The sequence below is a fragment of the Staurois parvus genome, unplaced genomic scaffold, assembly GCF_062004578.1.
Source record: "Staurois parvus isolate SC_StPar_1 unplaced genomic scaffold, SC_StPar_1.0 ptg001344l, whole genome shotgun sequence".
Lineage (NCBI taxonomy): Eukaryota > Metazoa > Chordata > Amphibia > Anura > Ranidae > Staurois > Staurois parvus.
This window is the reverse complement of record NW_028319140.1, coordinates 68,862-90,896: the sequence shown is the minus strand read 5'-3', so window position 1 is coordinate 90,896 and position 22,035 is coordinate 68,862. Positions and strand designations below refer to the sequence as shown.

Sequence of the window (22,035 nt, the reverse complement as noted above, 5' to 3'; positions counted from 1 at the left end):
TGGAGTTGGAGATTTAGCGCTAGAATTATTGCTCTCGCTATAACGTTTGCGGCGATACCTCACGTGTGGTGTGAACACTGTATACATATGAGGACGCAACCTATGCATGTGATTGCTTCTGCGCACGGGGTGGGGGCGCTTAGTTTTTTTTTTTTTAACACTCCCTTTTTATTTATTTATTATCACTTTCATTCCTATCATGTAAACACATCCTATTTTATGTAGACATCTGGGGCAATAAGACCCCAGATATCTCCTCTACCTTTGAAAGCAATAAATCAACAAAAAAAATATTTATCTCTGTTCTCCAGGAAAAAAATGGCAGAGTTTACATCTGTCAGAATCTGAAGTGATATCATGATTACGCTTCCGGCTTCCCAGGACCATAGAGATGACTGGGGACCATCTGGTGGTCCACGGCTAGCCCTATGATAACCCTCAGGACCCGTCAGATCAGATACCGGGCTCTCCACTCACATGGGAGAAGTGCTGGTGGGTGTCTGGAGGGGGTGTCCCCTCCCTTTGCCTGTAAAAGCAATCCAGCGACTAATCAGCCACTAGGATGGCTTTTAAAAAACGGGAAATTGCTAGCTGAAAAAAGATACTGGGTTGATGCCTATAGCTGCAGACATCATCCAGGTAAAAAAGATGACATTCGTGGACGCCCACCTGTTGGGAAGTGATAGTTTCTGAAGCTCCACCCTTTATATGGCATTCCTGTAATTATGTATAACTGCAGCTTTATAATCATCTTCTAGAAGATATCATTCCTACATTTCCAGAATGGTGTTTCCAGACGTTAACAGACGTGAAGTTCAGCACACAATTTGTACCATGTCTTGTTTTCTTGCCCCTTCTCCAGCTTCTGTGGAGGTGAAACCAGACAAGGGTCCTTCAGAGGCAGCCGAGACCCCAGGCATTGGGAAGACGCCCTCTCGGATGGTGACCCGACTACGGAATCCAGACAGCAAGTTAAGTCTGTTGAAGAATCACCAGTACATTGCTGCAGTCCATGAAGCTAATAAGATTTATAAGGATGGCAGAGAGGTTTGTGTTTTGTGTCGGCCATGTTAATGCAGCCGCACTTAGTGGACTGACTCCCTCCCTTCCAGTTCTTTTCTGGTGTCAGCTGAGTGACCGGGCCTGCTCAATCTATCTTTTAAAGTTTTGATCCCCTGTTCTCTGGTGTCTGGTTTTTCCCCAAAATATCCCCTAGGTATTGCCTGGGGCGGTGGAGGATTCCTTCCAGAATTGCGGTTTGAGGCCTGTTCTGTGACTGTCAATACTTCTACCTTCTGCCTTTGCATTTTCCGCTCATTTATTAGGGTGGTGCTTGCAATGAATCGGGGAAGTCATCTTAAGTTAAATTATGTATCTTCTATTTTACTGTTTTTGTGACTTTCATAATTGCTAAGATGTAATGTTCATTGTAGAATACATTATCCAAATTTGTGTTTGTGTTTTAGAGGATTGGACAGCGCCCCAGTATTCTGAGTCCTGTAGGGCAAGGTGCACCTAAGATTCTGTATTAAACGATAAACTGTGAGCAGGAGGGTTCCAGGCTGGGCCGCCTCCTAGATTTTCACCAGTTAGTAAAGTTTGTGTATTTATGAGGGGTAATAATAGAAGGATTCTGTTGATACTGTGGACTTTGTGCTGGCACTGCACGGGTTAAATTCTTGTTTAGTTTGAGGGGAGCGGACAATGAAGATATACTCACCTGACCTGCTGATCCTCCCTACACAAGACCTGACCTGCTGATCCTCCCTACACAAGACCTGACCTGCTGATCCTCCCTACACAAGACCTGACCTGCTGATCCTCCCTACACAAGACCTGACCTGCTGATCTTCCCTACACAAGACCTGACCTGCTGATCCTCCCTACACAAGACCTGACCTGCTGATCCTCCCTACACAAGACCTGACCTGCTGATCCTCCCTACACAAGACCTGACTTGCTGATCCTCTTTACACAAGACCTGACTTGCTGATCCTCCCTACACAAGACCTGACTTGCTGATCCTCCCTACACAAGACCTGACTTGCTGATCCTTCCTACACAAGACCTGACTTGCTGATCCTCCCTACACAAGACCTGACTTGCTGATCCTCCCTACACAAGACCTGACTTGCTGATCCTCCCTACACAAGACCTGACTTGCTGATCCTCCCTACACAAGACCTGACTTGCTGATCCTCCCTACACAAGACCTGACTTGCTGATCCTCCCTACACAAGACCTGACTTGCTGATCCTCCCTACACAAGACCTGACTTGCTGATCCTCCCTACACAAGACCTGACTTGCTGATCTTCCCTACACAAGACCTGACCTGCTGATCCTCCCTACACAAGACCTGACCTGCTGATCCTCCCTACACAAGACCTGACCTGCTGATCCTCCCTACACAAGACCTGACTTGCTGATCCTCCCTACACAAGACCTGACCTGCTGATCCTCCCTACACAAGACCTGACTTGCTGATCCTCCCTACACAAGACCTGACCTGCTGATCCTCCCTACACAAGACCTGACTTGCTGATCCTCCCTACACAAGACCGGTCTCTTCGGCTCCTGTTCTCCCTGCAGTCCAGCTGTCTTGTAAATGAACTGTTCCTGACGTCAGCACATTCAGTGTGTGCTCCACAGACAGAACCAGTCCACCACTGAATCGTGGGGGAGCGCGGTTTTCTGTAGGATTGGCGGGTCAGGTGTGAGCTTTAGTCCTCACCCCTAGAAAAAACTATCAGCTGATCCATGCAGTGGGGGCACAGCCCTACGACATGGTAGAAAAAACAATTAACTGGAGTTCTGCTTTAAGTGATTTGAAGCAAGCACCTAGCTTTGCTTTAATCCATGTACAGTGGGGAAAATAATGATTTGATCCCCTGCAGATTCTGTACGTTTTGCCCACAAAGAAATGACGGGTCTATAATTTTTGTCATAGGTGTATTTTAATTGATAGAGACAGAATAGCAAACAAAAAGCCAAAAAAAACCACAATACAAATGTTATAGATTGAGTTCCTGTTTGGCTATGGGACAGGAAGGGAAAGTAAGTCTCTGCAATGTGACAAAACTGATTTTGAGAGGGGTTATACCCTCCCATACTCTCCAAAAATAAATAAAATAAAGTTTTGCCTGTAGTTCTGCTTTCAAGTTCCCCCTGCATGGGTGAAGCACAGGACCACACAATTTGTATTTGTTCCTGCGGTCTTGGATCCATTTCTGGCTCCGTTTTCTTTCCCGTAGTGGTAATGGTCCTGTGCTGCAAACTTCATGGCCGTTGGTACAATATCTGTGGGAGAGTCTGCAGATCAGCAGCGCACACAGGCTGGATGAATGAATGTAGAATCCTGGAATTAGTGAATGAATATACTTCCTAGCAGATTTTTGACATCTTAGTGACTTCTGATCTTACCGTAGAGGCTAGCAGGTCGTCTTCAGGGCCATGCCACTGTTTGCCATCCAGCACCCTATTCCATGGCCACTGCTGCAGTGCAGGCGGAAGCCAAGACAGGTTTTAGTGACTGTATTAACTTTCCATGAATTTGCTCTTACAGGTCCTGGTGGTGAATTCCCAAGGGGAGATCTCACGGATGAGCACCCGAAAGGAAGTGGTGATGAGGGGCATTCTCAGCAGCTATTTCAAACTGGGACAAGAGGGCAAGTACCGTGTTTACCACAATCAGTACAGCACCAACTCGTATGCACTGAACAAGCACCAACACCGGGAGGACCATGACAAGCGCAGGCACCTGGCCCACAAGTTCTGCATGTCACCTATTGGAGAGTTTAAGTGGAACGGCTCTGTGCACGGGTCCAAGGTGCTGACCATATCCACACTGAGGCTGACCATCGTCCAGCTGGAGAACAATATCCCGGCTCCCTTCCTGCATCCTAATTGGGCCTCTCACAGGTAACGTATGCAGTGCTATGAGCACAGGACACCTGCGGCTGTAATCAAGGAATGTAACATGACTGGCTGTTCTCTCTGCAGATCCAACTGGATTAAGGCTGTCCAGATGTGCAGTAAACCCCGCGAATTTGCACTGGCGCTGGCAATATTGGAGTGTGCTATTAAACCTGTTGTCATGTTGCCAATATGGAAAGATTGTTTGGGCCACACCAGGTAATCATTGTGATAAATCATTGACAATGTGTCATGAGGCCGCTTGTTGCGGCAGGTTCCTTCCTCACTTACATGTTGAGCTGTATAACTCTGTAGCTGTGCCCAGCACATAGACAATGAATGAATGACGGCCGCATTATACAGGTTTTTGTGACCGAATGAACTACAAGTACCATCTGCCATTGCGGCTGGCGGCTTGTAGTTCTCAATGAACTGCGAGGGCGTTGATGAGCACACTTGTAGTTCATTGAGATTCCTGCTCTCTGGTTAACTGCCTGCCTGTGTTGGAGGTGCAAGTAGATGGCTTTCCTGAGAGTCTGCAGGAGCCTTGCATTGCACCCATTGAAAACCTGCAAACACCTGAAACAAAAAGTGTATTTATTCATTTATTCTCAAAAGGTGAACTTATCCTTTTACGTCTCCATGAATACGTTCCTTATATGTCACAATATACAGCAACAGGAGTATTTTTCATAAAATCTCCACCTTTTAATAAATACCAACCTGGAGTTGCAATCAGTGACTTTACATAGATTGGGATAATGTCTCCGTCTGCTGCAGGCAGGAGGAAGCATTTCCTTAGTCTCCCCTCCCCCAGTGATCAGACTGTACATTGCTCCTTTGTAGGAGGAGGCATTTCCTCAGTCTCCCCTCCCCCAGTGATCAGACTGTACATTGCTCCTTTGTAGAAGGAGGAGGAGGCATTTCCTCAGTCTCCCCTCCCCCAGTGATCAGACTGTACATTGTAACTTTGTAGAAGGAGAAGGAAGCATTTCCTCAGTTTCCCCTCCCCCAGTGATCAGACTGTACATTGTAACTTCGTAGGAGGAGGCATTTCCTCAGTCTCCCCCCAGTGATAAGACTGTACATTGTAACTTTGTAGCAAGTCACCAGGTGAGAGGCTGCAGCAGGGGCTGTACTGTGTCAGACAATTATATGAACAGAAATAGAAAATGCAAAGACATGAAGACTTAGATGAACAATGACAATCTGCTGCTCCAGGTAGTCCCGTGACACCCCACACACTTTCTGGCGGGATGCACGCCCAGCTTGTATGCTGCACCTAAAACCATAAAGGATTCCAGACAGGCCACACTGCCAGAATGATCCACTTTATTACAGTTACATAAAATCCAAGGCATCCGCCTCTCCCCCCCCCCCCCACTGTATGTATCCTGCCTTGGATTTTATGCAGCTTTAATACAGTGGATCATGCTAGTAGGGGGACCTGTCCGGACTTATTTCTGGTTACCAGGACTTTCCTGACTGTGTCCTCCTGAGCTCCCACCTCAGTCCCGGAAGTAAATGGTGACTGTGGACGATGCTTACAAAAACGGGGGGCTGCTGCTGGTGGCCAAGATAGACATTTCCTTGGGTAAGGGTTCAGGCGATGTAAATGTGACTGCCATCATGTTCTGGTGAATGAAGCATTTACAGCGTGTTGTTTGTCCAGGTTACGGAGGATGACGTCCATGGAAAGAGAAGAGAAGGACAAGGTGAAGAAGAAGGAGCGGAAGGCGGAGGAGGAGGAAACCATGCAGCAGGCTACTTGGGTCAAGTACACGTTCCCCATTAAACATCAGGTAGGGGGCTCTCAAGGGTTGAGGTATGGGAAGAGTTGTGAATACATATACCACAGCCTTGTCTTTTCTCCTCTTAGGTATGGAAACAAAAGGGAGAGGAGTACAGGGTCACCGGCTATGGGGGGTGGTGCTGGATCAGTAAAACTCATGTGCACCGCTTTGTACCGCGCCTTCCTGGGAACACCAATGTCAACTATAGGAAGATGTTGGGTAAGGCTGCAAGATTTCTGCCTGCGTGTCTCTATATTAGAGATGATTATTATTTCCGTTGGCGTGTCTCATGTCAACTTGTCATCTTTCCAGAAAAGAGCAGTGAAAATGCTGAAAACAAGATGGAGGTTGATTCCCCCAAGGAAGAGGAGAGGAAACCAAATCCACCAGAAGTAAAGGCTGTGAAAAGAGAAGAAGAGGAGGAGGAGGACCAGAGGGACCAAATTAAACAGCAGATTGAAGCCAGTGAGAGGGAACATATGATGGACCAGGACACTGGGCCTGCAGAGAAAGGTACGGTCCACCTATAAACCATCCACAGAGCCGAGATTCTGCAGCTTGCTTTATCTCAGGATGAGGCCAATTCCGAGGGGGTTCTCCTTTTATTAAATTGGGGGTTCCATCATCCCTTCTCCAGTTACCGACTTTGTGCCTCTGCAAGTCTGTCCCAAAAGGCTACACAGTAAAATTAGTTTGGTTTGAATTGTTGATACAGCGATAACTGATCCATACCAAGAGTGAGAGTCTCTTATAAGCTCAATTCAAGTCTAGAGGAATCGTGCCCCATCATTGATGTCAGTGGGAGGAATAGTGCCCCATCATTGGTGTCAGTGGGAGGAATAGTGCCCCATCATTGGTGTCAGTGGGAGGAATAGTGCCCCATCATTGGTGTCAGTGGGAGGAATCGTGCCCCATAATTGGTGTCAGTGGGAGGAATAGTGCCCCATCATTGGTGTCAGTGGGAGGAATAGTGCCCCATCATTGGTGTCAGTGGGAGGAATAGTGCCCCATCATTGGTGTCAGTGGGAGGAATAGTGCCCCATCGTTGGTGTCAGTGGGAGGAATAGTGCCCCATTGTTGGTGTCAGTGGGAGGAATAGTGCCCCATCATTGGTATCAGTGGGAGGAATAGTGCCCCATCATTGGTATCAGTGGGAGGAATAGTGACCCATCATTGGTGTCAGTGGGAGGAATAGTGCCCCATCATTGGTGTCAGTGGGAGGAATAGTGCCTCATCATTGGTGTCAGTGGGAGGAATAGTGCCCCATCATTGGTGTCAGTGGGAGGAATAGTGTCCCATCATTGGTGTCAGTGGGAGGAATAGTGTCCCATCATTGGTGTCAGTGGGAGGAATAGTGCCCCATCATTGGTGTCAGTGGAAGGAATAGTGCCCCATCATTGGTGTCAGTGGGAGGAATAGTGCCCCATCATTGGTGTCAGTGAGAGGAATAGTGCCTTATCATTTTTGTCAGTGAGAGCAATAATGCCCAAAGGGCTGGATAAAAGCAAGCAAAAGTCACAGTCTGGAGACCACTGCTCTAAATCATTCATAGGAGAGTTCTTGAGTAATTTGGAGTTGGAGTCACAACCCCGGCTTTTCACAGCATAGTAATGGAAATGAATACTAATTAGATTTCCTTAACTAAAAAGAAATAAAATCAGGAAATGTACATTGCCTTATGCCCGTCCCTGCCACAGCGCCTGTGATTGTGGGATTGTGCACTTTGTTGCTCTGTTTTCAGTAACATTAACACATTACATCTTTTGGTTTTTCACCTTTTTTTTACTTTTGCCTCATCTTTGCAGATCCAGAAGACTCTGAGCAGGTCAAGGATGAGCCAATGGAGTTGGATTCATCATCATCCGGTAAAGAGGAGACCTTTCCCGACGCGGATTTAATAAACGTCAGCCTTGGTTTTCAGATGAGGACCTGGTATAAAAAGAAAGTAAAAACCTCTCGGCTGGATGGGCTTCTAGAACGGCGAGTCAAACAATTCACACTTGAAGAAAAACAGCGGATTGAGAGACTAAAATTGGGCAGTGCCGCTAAACAGACTGGGGCTGTTGGCTCAAATCAGCAGCAAAGCTCACATGAAGGCACCAAACTCAAATCTGAGAAAGAGAACGAGTTATGCGCTGGCAAAGCCGTAGCCAGGAGGTTGAACATGGATCTTGCTGAGGGTCCTGGGGCAAAAGCTGCTATTCCTTGTATAGATAAAACTCCAGGCTCGCAGGTTCAAGTCCCCTCAAAGAGCACCTCTTCTGCTCAGGAACTGAGTGGCAAGACAAGTACAGGCGATTTAGGGTCTATAGCAAGCGAAGCTAGCAAGGCACTCGATGAAAAGCGGGATGGCGATCCAAGCTCTTCTCAGAGTGTTGATGTTCCGACCAAGACAACAGAAACCAAAGAGAGTCAGAGCAGTGCCGATAAACTCCCTGAGAACCGTTCTTCCGGTGCTCCATCAGTTGGGCCCTCACCTACGTTGTCTTTAGGCCAAGAAAAAGACCAAGGTTGCCTAGAAAACCCTCCATCCGTTCCATGCGAGCCCATTCCAGAAAAAGACTGTTCCAATTCTGTAAACAATAAGCCGGTGGTGCCTGGAGAAATCACAAACTCCAATGTGGTCAGGGAGGAAGCTAAATGCAGCAGACAAGACTCCACCAATCAGGAAATGGAAAATTCTGAGCTGGCATCAGAAAATTGTCCAATGGCAGGAACATCAGACCAAGAAGCATCTTCTGACTCCCAGATGGGTGGTGCAAGTCAGTCTGCTAATGGAGAGCAAGACCAAGATGAAAGGACTAATGTTGCACACAGAGGCTCTGACTGCCATGACATAAAATGCAATAACATTCATTCTCAAGAAGGAAAGGCAGAGGTCACGCCACAAGTCAATGGTAAGGACCTGTATTTGGGAAAAGACTCAAGCCACGGGGTGCGTGATGACCGGCCTGTACATGAAATTGAGCCAAAATCACAGAATTTTTCGGATCATGATGTAAGCGTAAAAGACCCGGTGACAAAACCCTTAATGAATGGAGATGTGAACAAGGAGGACGTAGAGGACAAAAATGGAGACTCTGCACCACTGTCTCCCAGCCAGAGCGAAGACTCAGGGAACACAGAGAAGGAAAAGATATCGTCCAACTTTGAGAAACATTCTCGTGGGTCTGGTCATGCTAAGGTTAGGAACCTTGATATGTCTAGTGACCCTGATGCCCGGCCATTGCTCGGTCCTGTTTCTGGTATAGAGGAGGTGGAGACAAGTGGGCCTCAAAGAATATCGTCTCCTGTCATCTCCGGAGAAGAGTCCAGTTTAAGTAGTGATTCTGCCGAGCAGAATGGTTTACCAGCGGACGTCATCAACGGGGAGGCCAAAATAAAAACTGTTGTAACAGAAGTGACCACTACAACTTCAACTGTGTCAACATCGAGGACTGTTGTTGAGGCGAGTGGTGGAGGATCTCCTAAGCAGACAACGGTTGTGTCTTCTACAGAAAACATCTCTTTGTCATGTACAACCACTACTGTAACTAAGGTTGTGTCACCGAGTGTCTCTGATGGTGTCGTCTCTCTACAAGAGTGTAGTAAAACTGTGGTTACAACAACTGTGGCCGACTCTGTGACCACCTCCGAGGGGACACAGTCTTCTTCAATGACTGTAAGTAAAGAATACACAACCAAGGACCGCGTGCGACTCATGAAATTCACAAAGACTAAGAAGTCAAGGTCTGGAACGGCTCTCCCTTCATACCGGAAGTTTGTCACCAAGAGTAACAAAAAGAGCATATTTGTCCTGCCGCTTGACGATCTCAAGAAGATCTCTCGTAAGGGAGGAATCCGAGAGGTTCCTGCGTTCAATTACAATGCAAAGCCAGCTCATGATATCTGGCCATACCCTTCTCCGCGGCCAACATTTGGGATCACGTGGAGGTAGGTACATTTCCTGCTTTAAAGAAACACTGTCGTCCATTCAGGGCAAAGTGATAGCACCTCCTGACTGTCGTCCATTCAGGGCAAAGAGATAGCACCTCCTGACTGTCGTCCATTCAGGGCAAAGTGATAGCACCTCCTGACTGTCGTCCATTCAGGGCAAAGTGATAGCACCTCCTGACTGTCGTCCATTCATGGCAAAGTGATAGCACCTCCTGACTGTCGTCCATTCAGGGCAAAGAGATAGCACCTCCTGACTGTCGTCCATTCAGGGCAAAGTGATAGCACCTCCTGACTGTCGTCCATTCAGGGCAAAGTGATAGCACCTCCTGACTGTCGTCCATTCAGGGCAAAGTGATAGCACCTCCTGACTGTCGTCCATTCAGGGCAAAGTGATAGTACCTCCTGACTGTCGTCCATTCAGGGCAAAGTGATAGCACCTCCTGACTGTCGTCCATTCAGGGCAAAGTGATAGTACCTCCTGACTGTCGTCCATTCAGGGCAAAGTGATAGCACCTCCTGACTGTCGTCCATTCAGGGCAAAGTCATAGTACCTCCTGACTGTCGTCCATTCAGGGCAAAGTGATAGCACCTCCTGACTGTCGTCCATTCATGGCAAAGTGATAGCACCTCCTGACTGTCGTCCATTCAGGGCAAAGTGATAGCACCTCCTGACTGTTGTCCATTCAGGGCAAAGTGATAGCACCTCCTGACTGTCGTCCATTCAGGGCAAAGTGATAGCACCTCCTGACTGTCGTCCATTCAGGGCAAAGTGATAGCACCTCCTGACTGTCGTCCATTCAGGGCAAAGTCATAGCACCTCCTGACTGTCGTCCATTCAGGGCAAAGTGATAGTACCTCCTGACTGTCGTCCATTCAGGGCAAAGTGATAGTACCTCCTGACTGTCGTCCATTCATGGCAAAGTGATAGTACCTCCTGACTGTCGTCCATTCATGGCAAAGTGATAGCACCTCCTGACTGTCGTCCATTCAGGGCAAAGTGATAGCACCTCCTGACTGTCGTCCATTCATGGCAAAGTGATAGCACCTCCTGACTGTCGTCCATTCAGGGCAAAGTCATAGTACCTCCTGACTGTCGTCCATTCAGGGCAAAGTCATAGTACCTCCTGACTGTCGTCCATTCATGGCAAAGTGATAGCACCTCCTGACTGTCGTCCATTCAGGGCAAAGTGATAGTACCTCCTGACTGTCGTCCATTCAGGGCAAAGTGATAGCACCTCCTGACTGTCGTCCATTCATGGCAAAGTGATAGCACCTCCTGACTGTCGTCCATTCAGGGCAAAGTGATAGCACCTCCTGACTGTCGTCCATTCATGGCAAAGTGATAGCACCTCCTGACTGTCGTCCATTCAGGGCAAAGTGATAGCACCTCCTGACTGTCGTCCATTCAGGGCAAAGTGATAGCACCTCCTGACTGTCGTCCATTCATGGCAAAGTGATAGCACCTCCTGACTGTCGTCCATTCATGGCAAAGTGATAGCACCTCCTGACTGTCGTCCATTCATGGCAAAGTGATAGCACCTCCTGACTGTCGTCCATTCAGGGCAAAGTGATAGTACCTCCTGACTGTCGTCCAGGGCAAAGTGATAGCACCTCCTGACTGTCGTCCAGGGCAAAGTGATAGCACCTCCTGACTGTCGTCCATTCATGGCAAAGTGATAGCACCTCCTGACTGTCGTCCATTCATGGCAAAGTGATAGTACCTCCTGACTGTCGTCCATTCAGGGCAAAGTGATAGTACCTCCTGACTGTCGTCCATTCAGGGCAAAGTGATAGTACCTCCTGACTGTCGTCCATTCAGGGCAAAGTGATAGCACCTCCTGACTGTCGTCCATTCATGGCAAAGTGATAGCACCTCCTGACTGTCGTCCATTCATGGCAAAGTGATAGTACCTCCTGACTGTCGTCCAGGGCAAAGTGATAGCACCTCCTGACTGTCGTCCATTCAGGGCAAAGTCATAGTACCTCCTGACTGTCGTCCATTCAGGGCAAAGTGCCTCCTGATAGCCTCACCACATAGCAAGGTATACTCACTGATTTACAATCCTTTACTGGTTCTCCACTGTGAGAGTCCATCTTGGTTGGCTTTAGTGTGGACCTTATCCTGCTGGCTGCTGCCCTCATGAATTAGCATTTAGTTGGCATTTGATTGCCCAGGACCTAGCGTGACCTTATATGAAATTTGTATACTTGGGAGCCCTACTCAATTGAAACATTGGCCCCAATGGAATGGCTAGAATGTTTTTCTGTGGTAAGGTGGGCCACTAGGAGGCAATGACCTAAGCTGCGTAGGTGATAGTTTAAAAGTTCACTTGTGGTTGACCACCCGATGAGACCTTGCCACTGTTCAAAACCTTGGCTGGGAACTCTTGGCCACCCACCTTTCTGCAGCTCAAAAGTGAATAAGCTTGGCTATGCCAGGACCTAGCGTGACATGAGGAGACCTTATATGAATCTTCTATACTTGGGAGCCCACCTCCATTAGATTAGTGACCCCAATGGAATAGGAAGAGGATGGCTGGAATATCTCATTGGGGTAAGGTGGACTATCAGGAGGTAATATCCTAAAAAGGGAAAGTGATAGTTTTAAGTTCTCTTGTGGTTGACCACCTGATGAGACCTTGCCCACTGTTCAGGACCTCGGCAGGGGATTCTTGCCCACCCATCCTGTCTGCAGGTGACCATCTTGGCTGTTAAATCTGGTCTGGGATATCCCTGTGGAAATGTTATTGAAGGTATCTCTATTAGATGCTCCTTTCAGAGGATTTTCCCTGGGAATGTATGGGAACAGCCGTATACTAAGAGGTAGGGAGTAATCTCCAGGATTGTGTCTTGTACAGCAGTGTAGACCCAGCAAGAGAGAGAACCCTGGCTATTCCATCTTAGGTTCCATTCACACTTCCGCAACCCCTGGAAATCGTGCGACTTGGATGCAACTTTTGATGTGACTTTACATTCTACAGATCATAGTCTCATCAAAAGTTGCATCAAAGTTGTCCAGGCAACTTTTTAAAGTTGCACCAATTTGAACAGGTGCCATTGAAAAGAATAGGCTGTGACTTGTCATGTGACTTTGATGTCCACAGGTGTGAATGAATCCTAAATCTGAGACCGGTTTGGGATCTTGTTACTGTTTTTAAAATGCAGAACGTAGTTTGGAGGGTGTGGTTGAGAATCCGCTTTGACAAATTAATAAATATTAGGACAGGTGTTATTTGTCCCTTTTTATTTGAATTTCATGGAAAGGTTCTTCTTACTAATTAAACCATAATAGATTGTGAAGGTTCTGCCTGATTGCCTTTACATCTCTCTGGTCATTGCTGATGGTCTGTTCTCAGGTATCGGCTCCAAACAGTGAAATCTCTGGCGGGAGTAAGTCTTATGCTTCGTCTCTTGTGGGCAAGTTTACGATGGGATGACATGGCATCCAAGCCCCCTCCTGGTGGTGGCACCACACGTACAGGTATGCCATCTGAGAATCGCCCAAAGGGGTTTATGTGGGTTTTAATGTTTTTCTGACCAAACATTATCCCTAACTTGTAATGTGTTTAAAATCACAGAATCTACTGAAACGGAGATTACTACAACTGAAATAATCAAGAGAAGGGATGTTGGCCCGTACGGCATCCGATCGGAGTATTGTGTTAGGAAAATCATCTGCCCAATCGGTGTTCCAGAAGCACCTAAAGGTAGTGAAGGATCCTGTCTTCCAATATATCAGCTGTTATTTGAACTTGTGATGTAGAAACAGAACAGATCAAAGAATCCTATTATTTTGCAGAAACTCCGACCCCCCAGAGGAAGGGCCTACGATCAAGTGCTCTGCGACCTAAAAGGCCCGAAACTCCTAAGCATACTGGCCCGATCATTCTGGAGACCTGGGTACCTGAGGAGGAGCTCGACCTGTGGGAGATCAAGTGCTTCTCTGAAAGGTTCATTTCTGCTTTTTCCCAATGTCTCTTCTTTTTCTTTATTGTTAATTGACTTCACTAAATCATGGATGGGTTTGATGACCACTGTCAGGAGCAGGACACTAGGTGCAACTTAAAACGAAAGCACGCCTACGAGGTGACCCTTTGATGGTGGCCAACCCCCCCATCTGCAATACAGGATTCACTTATTGCCTAGTGTCTGAAGGAGTTAGGACAGGGAGCTCTCTAACGCCTAGTTTTTTTTTTTTATTGTTTCTGGTACAATAGTTTTTATTAGTTTTTTTCTTGTTTGAGAAAAATAACAAGGTACAAACATTTAGAAAATAAGATCCCTCCTCGCAGGGGACTAATTGGCAGTTATACAATACAATCAGAGACACTTAAACAGATTAGCCTTCAGCAAAAGTAAAATACCCAGCAGAGGTAAATTGTGTCAGAGGGTTGCAGGGAAGTAGGGGTGGGGAAGGGGATAACATAACAGAAGTACAAGGACGAGAGAAGTACAGTTAGAAAAAAGAGTTAAGAAGAAAAAATCAGAGATAAGAGAATCTGAGGGCAAGGACACCCCTTAAAAGCAGTACGAACCCCAAGCTGTATTTGGAAAGTGAAGGGTGGGCATAAGACCATCAAGGGTTCCAAATTTTCGGGAACCGAGGATGAGAACCATTAAGGATACTCAACATTTTCTCATGAATCATGAGGGTGGTCATAATATTCTTTACTTCCGCAACCTGACCAGTTGGTTTCTTTCAGGCCCTTGCAATGGCCCTTTTAGCCTCTATGAAAAGATAGGTAGCCAATCTCTGCTGATGGGACAAGAGGCCATTAAGTGGGCAATGGAGGAGCGCATGACGGGGATCTCTATGGAAAGTAGATTGAAAAAGGGTCTTTATTTACTGTTTGTTTGTTTTTTCTGGGATTTGTTTCCAATCATTTTTATTGAAAATTCCAAAGTGAACAAAAGCAGTCACATTCAGATAAAACAGAAAACAGCAATATTTACGTTGTCTCAAAGAACGTAACTCTACAAAGTAAGTGTAGTACAGCTATTGCACATGGCCGCTTAGGCAAACAAATGGGAGCATGAACTCTGCTGAGGATGAGCGATAACTCAAGTGCTCATCATACAAGAAGCCACAAATAATGGCTATAGAGCCAAAAAAAGGGTGAACCATTTAAACAATTTGGCTCGCTATACTCAAGGACCCTCACATCCTTCTACAGGGAGGAAGGCCTTGTAATCTGATTAAAATGAAAAAGCGGATGTACCGCAAACCTTTTACAGGGATGTTCCACATCAGAAGAAATGAACAAATAAGAAATGCTAAAGAAGAGCGAGAATAATAGAAAAGCCACTTGCCAACTCTTCTGCGATACCGCCCAAACAGGATTATCTCAAGGGTTCCCCTTTCCAAGGACAGGATTTCTCAAACATTTTACCTTTGTCCCGAAGGATGGTGGAATGGCGCTCATTTATCATAACCCAGGACGGTTTAGCCTTGAGTGGGTCAAATGGTATCGTGGACGACCTCCTTGATCCGGCTTTTTTCGCTGCCACAAAGATGAAATGAATCAGTCTTGGCTTCAGTTGATGAAGATGAATTTTTCATCAGCCAGCTGTGGTGCTTGGTTGAGAGACCAGGTATCATAGATCTGGATAGTCACCCCAGCAAAACCAGAGGGTGCCTGCCCTCCCCAAAACAGAGGGATCAGCTACAATGACTATTGCTCTGCAGAGCGATTGGCAGTGGCTCATTCTTTTGGAGGTGTGTGCGGCGCTTGGACCAGGTTTTTTTCACACCTCTAAGATTAGCCTGCTACCAGCAAGCTTCATGCTGTGGTGCTTTGCACAGGCTCACTATGACTGCACAGTTCTGACCCATTACTGCTCTTCAGCCATTTTCGTTTGTTGATCTGACATGTCATCCTTGTACCGCTGAAATTTAGTTTCTTCCTAACCTGTATCTGCCAAGTGTCAATGCTTCTCCCTCAGCCCTTCTTTTCCTGGAATATATACTGGCCTACAATCACCAAGCATTGTATCCTGCCATCAGAATCAGTACAAGGATAGTTCCTGCCTGTCCTAACCTCTCCTTACTATCCTGCCATCAGAATCAGTACAAGGGTAGTTCCTGCCTGTCCTAACCTCTCCTTACTATCCTGCCATCAGAATCAGTACAAGGATAGTTCCTGCCTGTCCTAACCTCTCCTTACTATCCTGCCATCAGAATCAGTACAAGGATAGTTCCTGCCTGTCCTAACCTCTCCTTCTATCCTGCCATCAGAATCAGTACAAGGATAGTTCCTGCCTGTCCTAACCTCTCCTTACTATCCTGCCATCAGAATCAGTACAAGGATAGTTCCTGCCTGTCCTAACCTCTCCTTCTATCCTGCCATCAGAATCATTACAAGGATAGTTCCTGCCTGTCCTAACCTCTCCTTCTATCCTGCCATCAGAATCATTACAAGGATAGTTCCTGCCTGTCCTAACCTCTCCTTCTATCCTGCCATCAGAATCATTACAAGGATAGTTCCTGCCTGTCCTAACCTCTCCTTACTATCTTGCCATCAGAATCAGTACAAGGATAGTTCCTGCCTGTCCTAACCTCTCCTTCTATTTCTAGATTGTAAGCTCGAAAGAGCAGGGCCCTCGATCCCCTCATGTTTTGCATTGTATTGGTATTGTTCTGTCACATGTTCTGTCCCCCTTTGTAATGTACAGCGCTGAGTGAACTATTGGCGCTTTATAAATACTGTATAATAATAATCCTGCCATCAGAATCAGTACAAGGATAGTTCCTGCCTGTCCTAACCTCTCCTTACTATCCTGCCATCAGAATCAGTACAAGGATAGTTCCTGCCTGTCCTAACCTCTCCTTACTATCCTGCCATCAGAATCAGTACAAGGGTAGTTCCTGCCTGTCCTAACCTCTCCTTCTGTCCTGCCATCAGAATCAGTACAAGGATAGTTCCTGCCTGTCCTAACCTCTCCTTCTATCCTGCCATCAGAATCAGTACAAGGGTAGTTCCTGCCTGTCCTAACCTCTCCTCCTATCCTGCCATCAGAATCAGTACAAGGATAGTTCCTGCCTGTCCTAACCTCTCCTTCTATCCTGCCATCAGAATCAGTACAAGGGTAGTTCCTGCCTGTCCTAACCTCTCCTTCTGTCCTGCCATCAGAATCAGTACAAGGATAGTTCCTGCCTGTCCTAACCTCTCCTTCTATCCTGCCATCAGAATCAGTACAAGGGTAGTTCCTGCCTGTCCTAACCTCTCCTCCTATCCTGCCATCAGAATCAGTACAAGGATAGTTCCTGCCTGTCCTAACCTCTCCTTCTATCCTGCCATCAGAATCAGTACAAGGGTAGTTCCTGCCTGTCCTAACCTCTCCTTACTATCTTGCCATCAGAATCAGTACAAGGGTAGTTCCTGCCTGTCCTAACCTCTCCTTCTATCCTGCCATCAGAATCAGTACAAGGGTAGTTCCTGCCTGTCCTAACCTCTCCTTCTATCCTGCCATCAGAATCAGTACAAGGGTAGTTCCTGCCTGTCCTAACCTCTCCTTACTATCTTGCCATCAGAATCAGTACAAGGGTAGTTCCTGCCTGTCCTAACCTCTCCTTCTATCCTGCCATCAGAATCAGTACAAGGGTAGTTCCTGCCTGTCCTAACCTCTCCTTCTATCCTGCCATCAGAATCAGTACAAGGGTAGTTCCTGCCTGTCCTAACCTCTCCTTGCTAGTATTTGTTGTTCAGCTTTGCTATCCTGTACTTTTTATCTCCAGGTCTGTATCAGTTCTGATGCTCACCGTCACATAATTGTCCCTTTTGTGTTCATCTTTCCAGGGTGGAGAAGGAGAAGGGCCAGGCTGGTGAGCTGGGGAAGGGTCCTGATCCGAAGAAGGGTGAAGATGGCAAGACTCATATGGAATCTCAGTTGAAGCAGCAGCGGCTCTCAGCCCAGCAGGTGATATATTGAGCGTGAACGTTGGATTCTAACACATGCTTAACCTGTTATTAGGAATCCTAAGCAACCAAAAAATGGTCAAAGACAATCAGTGAATAACTAAATCCAGTATATACTAAGCAATGTATTCAAAAACATATTCAAGGTGGGGCAAACTTTATTGAAATTTTGTTACTACCCCTGCTGGCCATACAGATTGGAGAGACTGGTCGGAGCGACGGCCCCATAATTTTAACCGTTTCAATACCGGGCAATTTTACACCTTCCTGCCCAGGCCAGTTTTCAGGTTTCAGCGCTCTCACACTTTGAATGACAATTGCGCGGTCATACAACATTGTACCCAAACTAAAATTTTATCATTTTCTTCACACAACTAGAGCTTTCTTTTGGTGGTATTTAATCACCGCTGGGGTTTTTATTTTTTGATAAATTAACAAAAAAGACCAAAAAGTTTGAAAAAAAACCACGTTTTTCTTTGTTTCTGTTATAAAAGTTTACAAATAAATAATTGTTCTTCATAAATTTAGGCCGAGATGTATTCTGCTACATGTCTTTGGTGAAAATAACCCAAATTAGGATGTATTTTTTAGTTTGTAGGAAAGTTATAGAGTTCACAAACTATGGTATAGATCTGAATATTGATCAATCCTGAAGTACTGACAGCCAATCTAATTTCTTGAGGTCCAAGAATGTCAGAACAGTACAGATATCCCCCAAATGTCAGAATAGTACAGATATCCCCCAAATGTCAGGACAGTACAGATATCCCCCAAATGTCAGAATAGTACAGATATCCCCCAAATGTCAGGACAGTACAGATATCCCCCAAATGTCAGGACAGTACAGATATCCCCCAAATGTCAGGACGGTACAGATATCCCCCAAATGTCAGGACAGTACAGATATCCCCAAATGACCCCTTTTTGCAGAGTAGACAGTCCGACGTACTTCATAAGAGGCATGGCGAGTTTTTTGAAGTTGTATTTTTTTGTCATAATTTTTCGGAAAATGAAAAAATTAAAAAAATTATTTTCACTATTTTTTTTTTTTTACATACGGTCACCAGTGCAGTACAGCGTCATCATATAACTGGCATGGCGGTGAACAGGGACACTGACTGGTGACAGTATGAAAAAAAATATATATATATATTTTTTTAATTTTTTTTAATTTTTTTATTATATTTAATTTTTTATTCGTTTTTTTATTTTTTTTAAGATTTTTTTTTCATATTTTACTTTAACCAAAGTAGTGCAATGTTACCATAGTAACATTGTACTACTTTGGGGAAGTGATCAGTATTTTTTTTTTTTTTTTTACACAATTTGCTTATAGCAAAGTATTACTTTGCTATAAGCAAGCATTTACCTGAATGAAATCGATTCATTCAGCTTTTTTTTTTTTTTTTGTGCTTAGCTGTGATTTGGTCACAGCTAATCACATGACATGTGCATGTGATTAGCTGTGACCATTCACAGCTAGGCACTAGTATACAATGGATGGCATCATGAATGAAGCCATCCATTGTATACAACTGTCATGTGACCTGCTGTGATTGGTCACAGCAGGTCACATGGTACCAGCAACGGGAGCTGGTACTCGGATCTGTCATCGGCCGTGTCCGAGGTGCACGGCCCGTGACAGATCCCGCTGCTGCGCCGCTCTGCATTACCGCAAACGGCGCATGTGTGGGAGCACGCCAAATGGCGTGCACCCGGAGTGGAGAGACACAATTGAAGCCGCCAAACGGCCATTGGCCGGGCGGCTAATGGTTAAGTTTTACTGGTAAGGGCAGGCAAGGTGTTCCAGAAAGTTTCAAAAATGTGCGCCTGCTTAGTGTGTCTGACACCTTAGAAATTCTCCATGAAAAACCTTGCAATAGGAATTGATTGAAGTGTGTGAATGTAAGGCTCCCATCTAACTCAGAACGATCTTATGCCTCTTCAGAAACGTCTGGAACAGCAGAAACAGCCGTCAAGCAGCACCACCATCGGCACAACCACCTCCGTGTGCAGCGCTATCTCCCCGCTGTCCACAGCGCACAAAGTTGTCATGAGCACTATTGCTAGCCCTGTGACTTCCGGGACCAAAGTGGTGCTCACCACAAAGGTCGGCTCTCCTGCCGTATCGTTCCAGCAGGGCAAGAATTTCCACCAGACATTTGCTACTTGGGTCAAGCAAGGGCAGACAACGTCAGGTAAGTCTGAGATGTGGGAAGGATTCTTTTGTCTGCTTCTGATCACGAGGGGCAGCACCCAAGTCACTGGGGTTTAGAATTTGTCTACTTAGGTAACATTTGCATCTGCTCTTCTTCTTCTGAGGATTTTACCCCCTTTATGACCAGGCCATAATTTGCTGTTCGGCACTGGGCTACTTTAGCTGGTAATTGCGCGGTCATGCAAAGCCTATACCCAGATGAAATTTATGTAGCTTTTTGCACACAAATAGAGCTTTTTTTGTGGTACTTGATCACCACTGGTTTTTTTATGTTTTATTATTTACATGAAAGGCCGAATTTTTGAAAAAAAAAAAAAAAATTTTTTACTTTCTGCTATAAAACATATTTACTAAAATTGAAAAAAGCAAGTTCTAAATACGTTTAGGCAAAAATGTATTCTGCTGTATGTCTTTGGTAAAAAAATAAAATCCCAACAAGTGTATATTAATTGGTTTGCGTGAATGTTAGAGCCACTACAAACTATATGGTATATAAAATGTTTATTTTTTTTGTACTAGTAATGGTGGTGATCAGCAACTTAGTGGGACAGCGAGTGTGGCGGGCTATATGACACTAAATGACGCTGTGGGGAACTAACGGTGACACTAATACAGTGATCAGTGCTAATGTTCTGCACTGTCACTGTACTAATGACGTGCTGGGAAGGGGATAAAATCTATGGGCAATCAAGGGGTTAACTGTGTGCCTAATATGTAATGTGTTTACTGTGTGGTGTTTTCACTAAGCATTGTGCTGGTTTTTACTACCTTCTTTGCAGAGAAAAATAAAACCCGACACATCACTGCTATCAGTAGAGAGCCCTGTGTTGTGAGTCCTGCTGTCTGTCATTCGCTATGCTGATCAGTAGGTCCCGGCTATAAATCATTGGCCGGGACCCACTGATTGGCAGGTGCTGGAGTGAATGGCAGCACAGCCGGCGTGGGGGGCACGCACCACCTACCCAGAAATACTGGATCATGTAGATGTAAATGATCCGATGTAGAGAGACCTACTTGCCGCAGTATATATACATGTAGTGGTCAGCAAGTGGCTAACATATTTCATGCAATAGGATCCTAGAGGGGAGAGCGCAGGACGAGCTTCAGTTGTGATGATGCTCATTCACAGTTCAGTGGTTAACCTGGAGTGACACCGGGAGCTGCTGCATTAAGTATAGGTGTCACTCCCCTGGGTAATCCACGTGAATCACAAGACTGGCTAGACAGGGTATCATGCTCTTCAGGAGATAAAGCCGTTTACATGTATGTGTTTATAATGTGTGTTTAGTGGTTAGATCGAGGTTTGGTCTTAGTTTATATCTGGAACTCGCCTGGACAGATGTCCTTATAAGCACACCGCTGTTTTCTAGCCTCAAGCACCGATGTTCCATCCACCTCTACTATCACCACATCCGGCCAAACGTTTCAGATCACTGGGAGCCCCATGTCTGTGGCTGGGAAAGTGCTAACCAAGCTGCCTCTGCCAGCCAACAGTAAGCTCGTCACCCTGAATGTGCCCTCCACACAGGGAGGTAAGGGTCCAATGTGACAGAATACATCGTCTGACCACCATTGTGTAGGAATCATGCTGACAGATCCCTTTTGTGTCTCTTAGGGGTTGTTCAGGTACAACAGAAGGTACTGGGGATCATTCCAACCAGCACGGCTGGACAGCAGACCTACACCACTTTCCAGCCACGAACGGCAACCGTTTCCATCCGTCCCAACAGCCTGGGAACAGCAGTGACCACGGCCACCACGCAACAGGTACTTCATCCATTCATAAAGCAAACTAAATAAAACAATGTTAAAGAAGGTTCCCATTTCAGCCAATGAAAGTATGGGGGCGGTACGCCAGGCTCAGTGTAAAAAAGCCTTGTTTCTGAAATAGGTTAGCTGGATTTTGTCTTGGCACCCTCTGAGAACAGACAAGTGTGTGTATTACACACTATATTGCCAGAAGTATTGGCCCGCCCTCCAAATAATTGGATTCAGGTATTCCAATCCCCTCCATATCATTTGATTCAGGCGCTCCAATCCCCTCCAAATAATTGGATTCAGGTGTTCCAATCCCCTCCATGGACACAGGTGTATACAATCAAGCCCCTAGGCATGCAGACGGCTTCTACAAACATTGGTGAAAGAATGGGTCGCTCTCAGGAGCTCAGTGACTCCAAGCGTGGTCCCGTGATAGGTGGCCACCTGGGCAATAAGTCCATCCGTGACATTTCCTGGCTACTAAATATTCCACACTCAAC

At 46.0% G+C, this 22,035-nt stretch overlaps 1 protein-coding gene across 4 annotated transcripts in view; it reads left to right on the top strand.

The window, feature by feature from the left end:
* Positions 1-22,035, top strand: part of BPTF (bromodomain PHD finger transcription factor) — a 70,006-nt gene that overhangs the window by 24,189 nt on the left and 23,782 nt on the right. For 3 of the 4 annotated variants that reach the window (XM_089661461.1, XM_089661458.1, XM_089661459.1), the window contains exons 7-20: positions 863-1,047; positions 3,565-3,920; positions 4,002-4,133; positions 5,587-5,716; positions 5,794-5,926; positions 6,020-6,220; positions 7,513-9,640; positions 13,000-13,124; positions 13,222-13,350; positions 13,443-13,593; positions 17,440-17,560; positions 19,508-19,757; positions 21,148-21,309; positions 21,393-21,544. In XM_089661461.1, coding sequence (XP_089517587.1) covers positions 863-1,047; positions 3,565-3,920; positions 4,002-4,133; positions 5,587-5,716; positions 5,794-5,926; positions 6,020-6,220; positions 7,513-9,640; positions 13,000-13,124; positions 13,222-13,350; positions 13,443-13,593; positions 17,440-17,560; positions 19,508-19,757; positions 21,148-21,309; positions 21,393-21,544 — 4,355 coding nt within the window. The remainder of the gene's footprint in view (positions 1-862; positions 1,048-3,564; positions 3,921-4,001; positions 4,134-5,586; positions 5,717-5,793; positions 5,927-6,019; positions 6,221-7,512; positions 9,641-12,999; positions 13,125-13,221; positions 13,351-13,442; positions 13,594-17,439; positions 17,561-19,507; positions 19,758-21,147; positions 21,310-21,392; positions 21,545-22,035) is intronic. The other variant, XM_089661460.1, reaches the window with a different exon arrangement.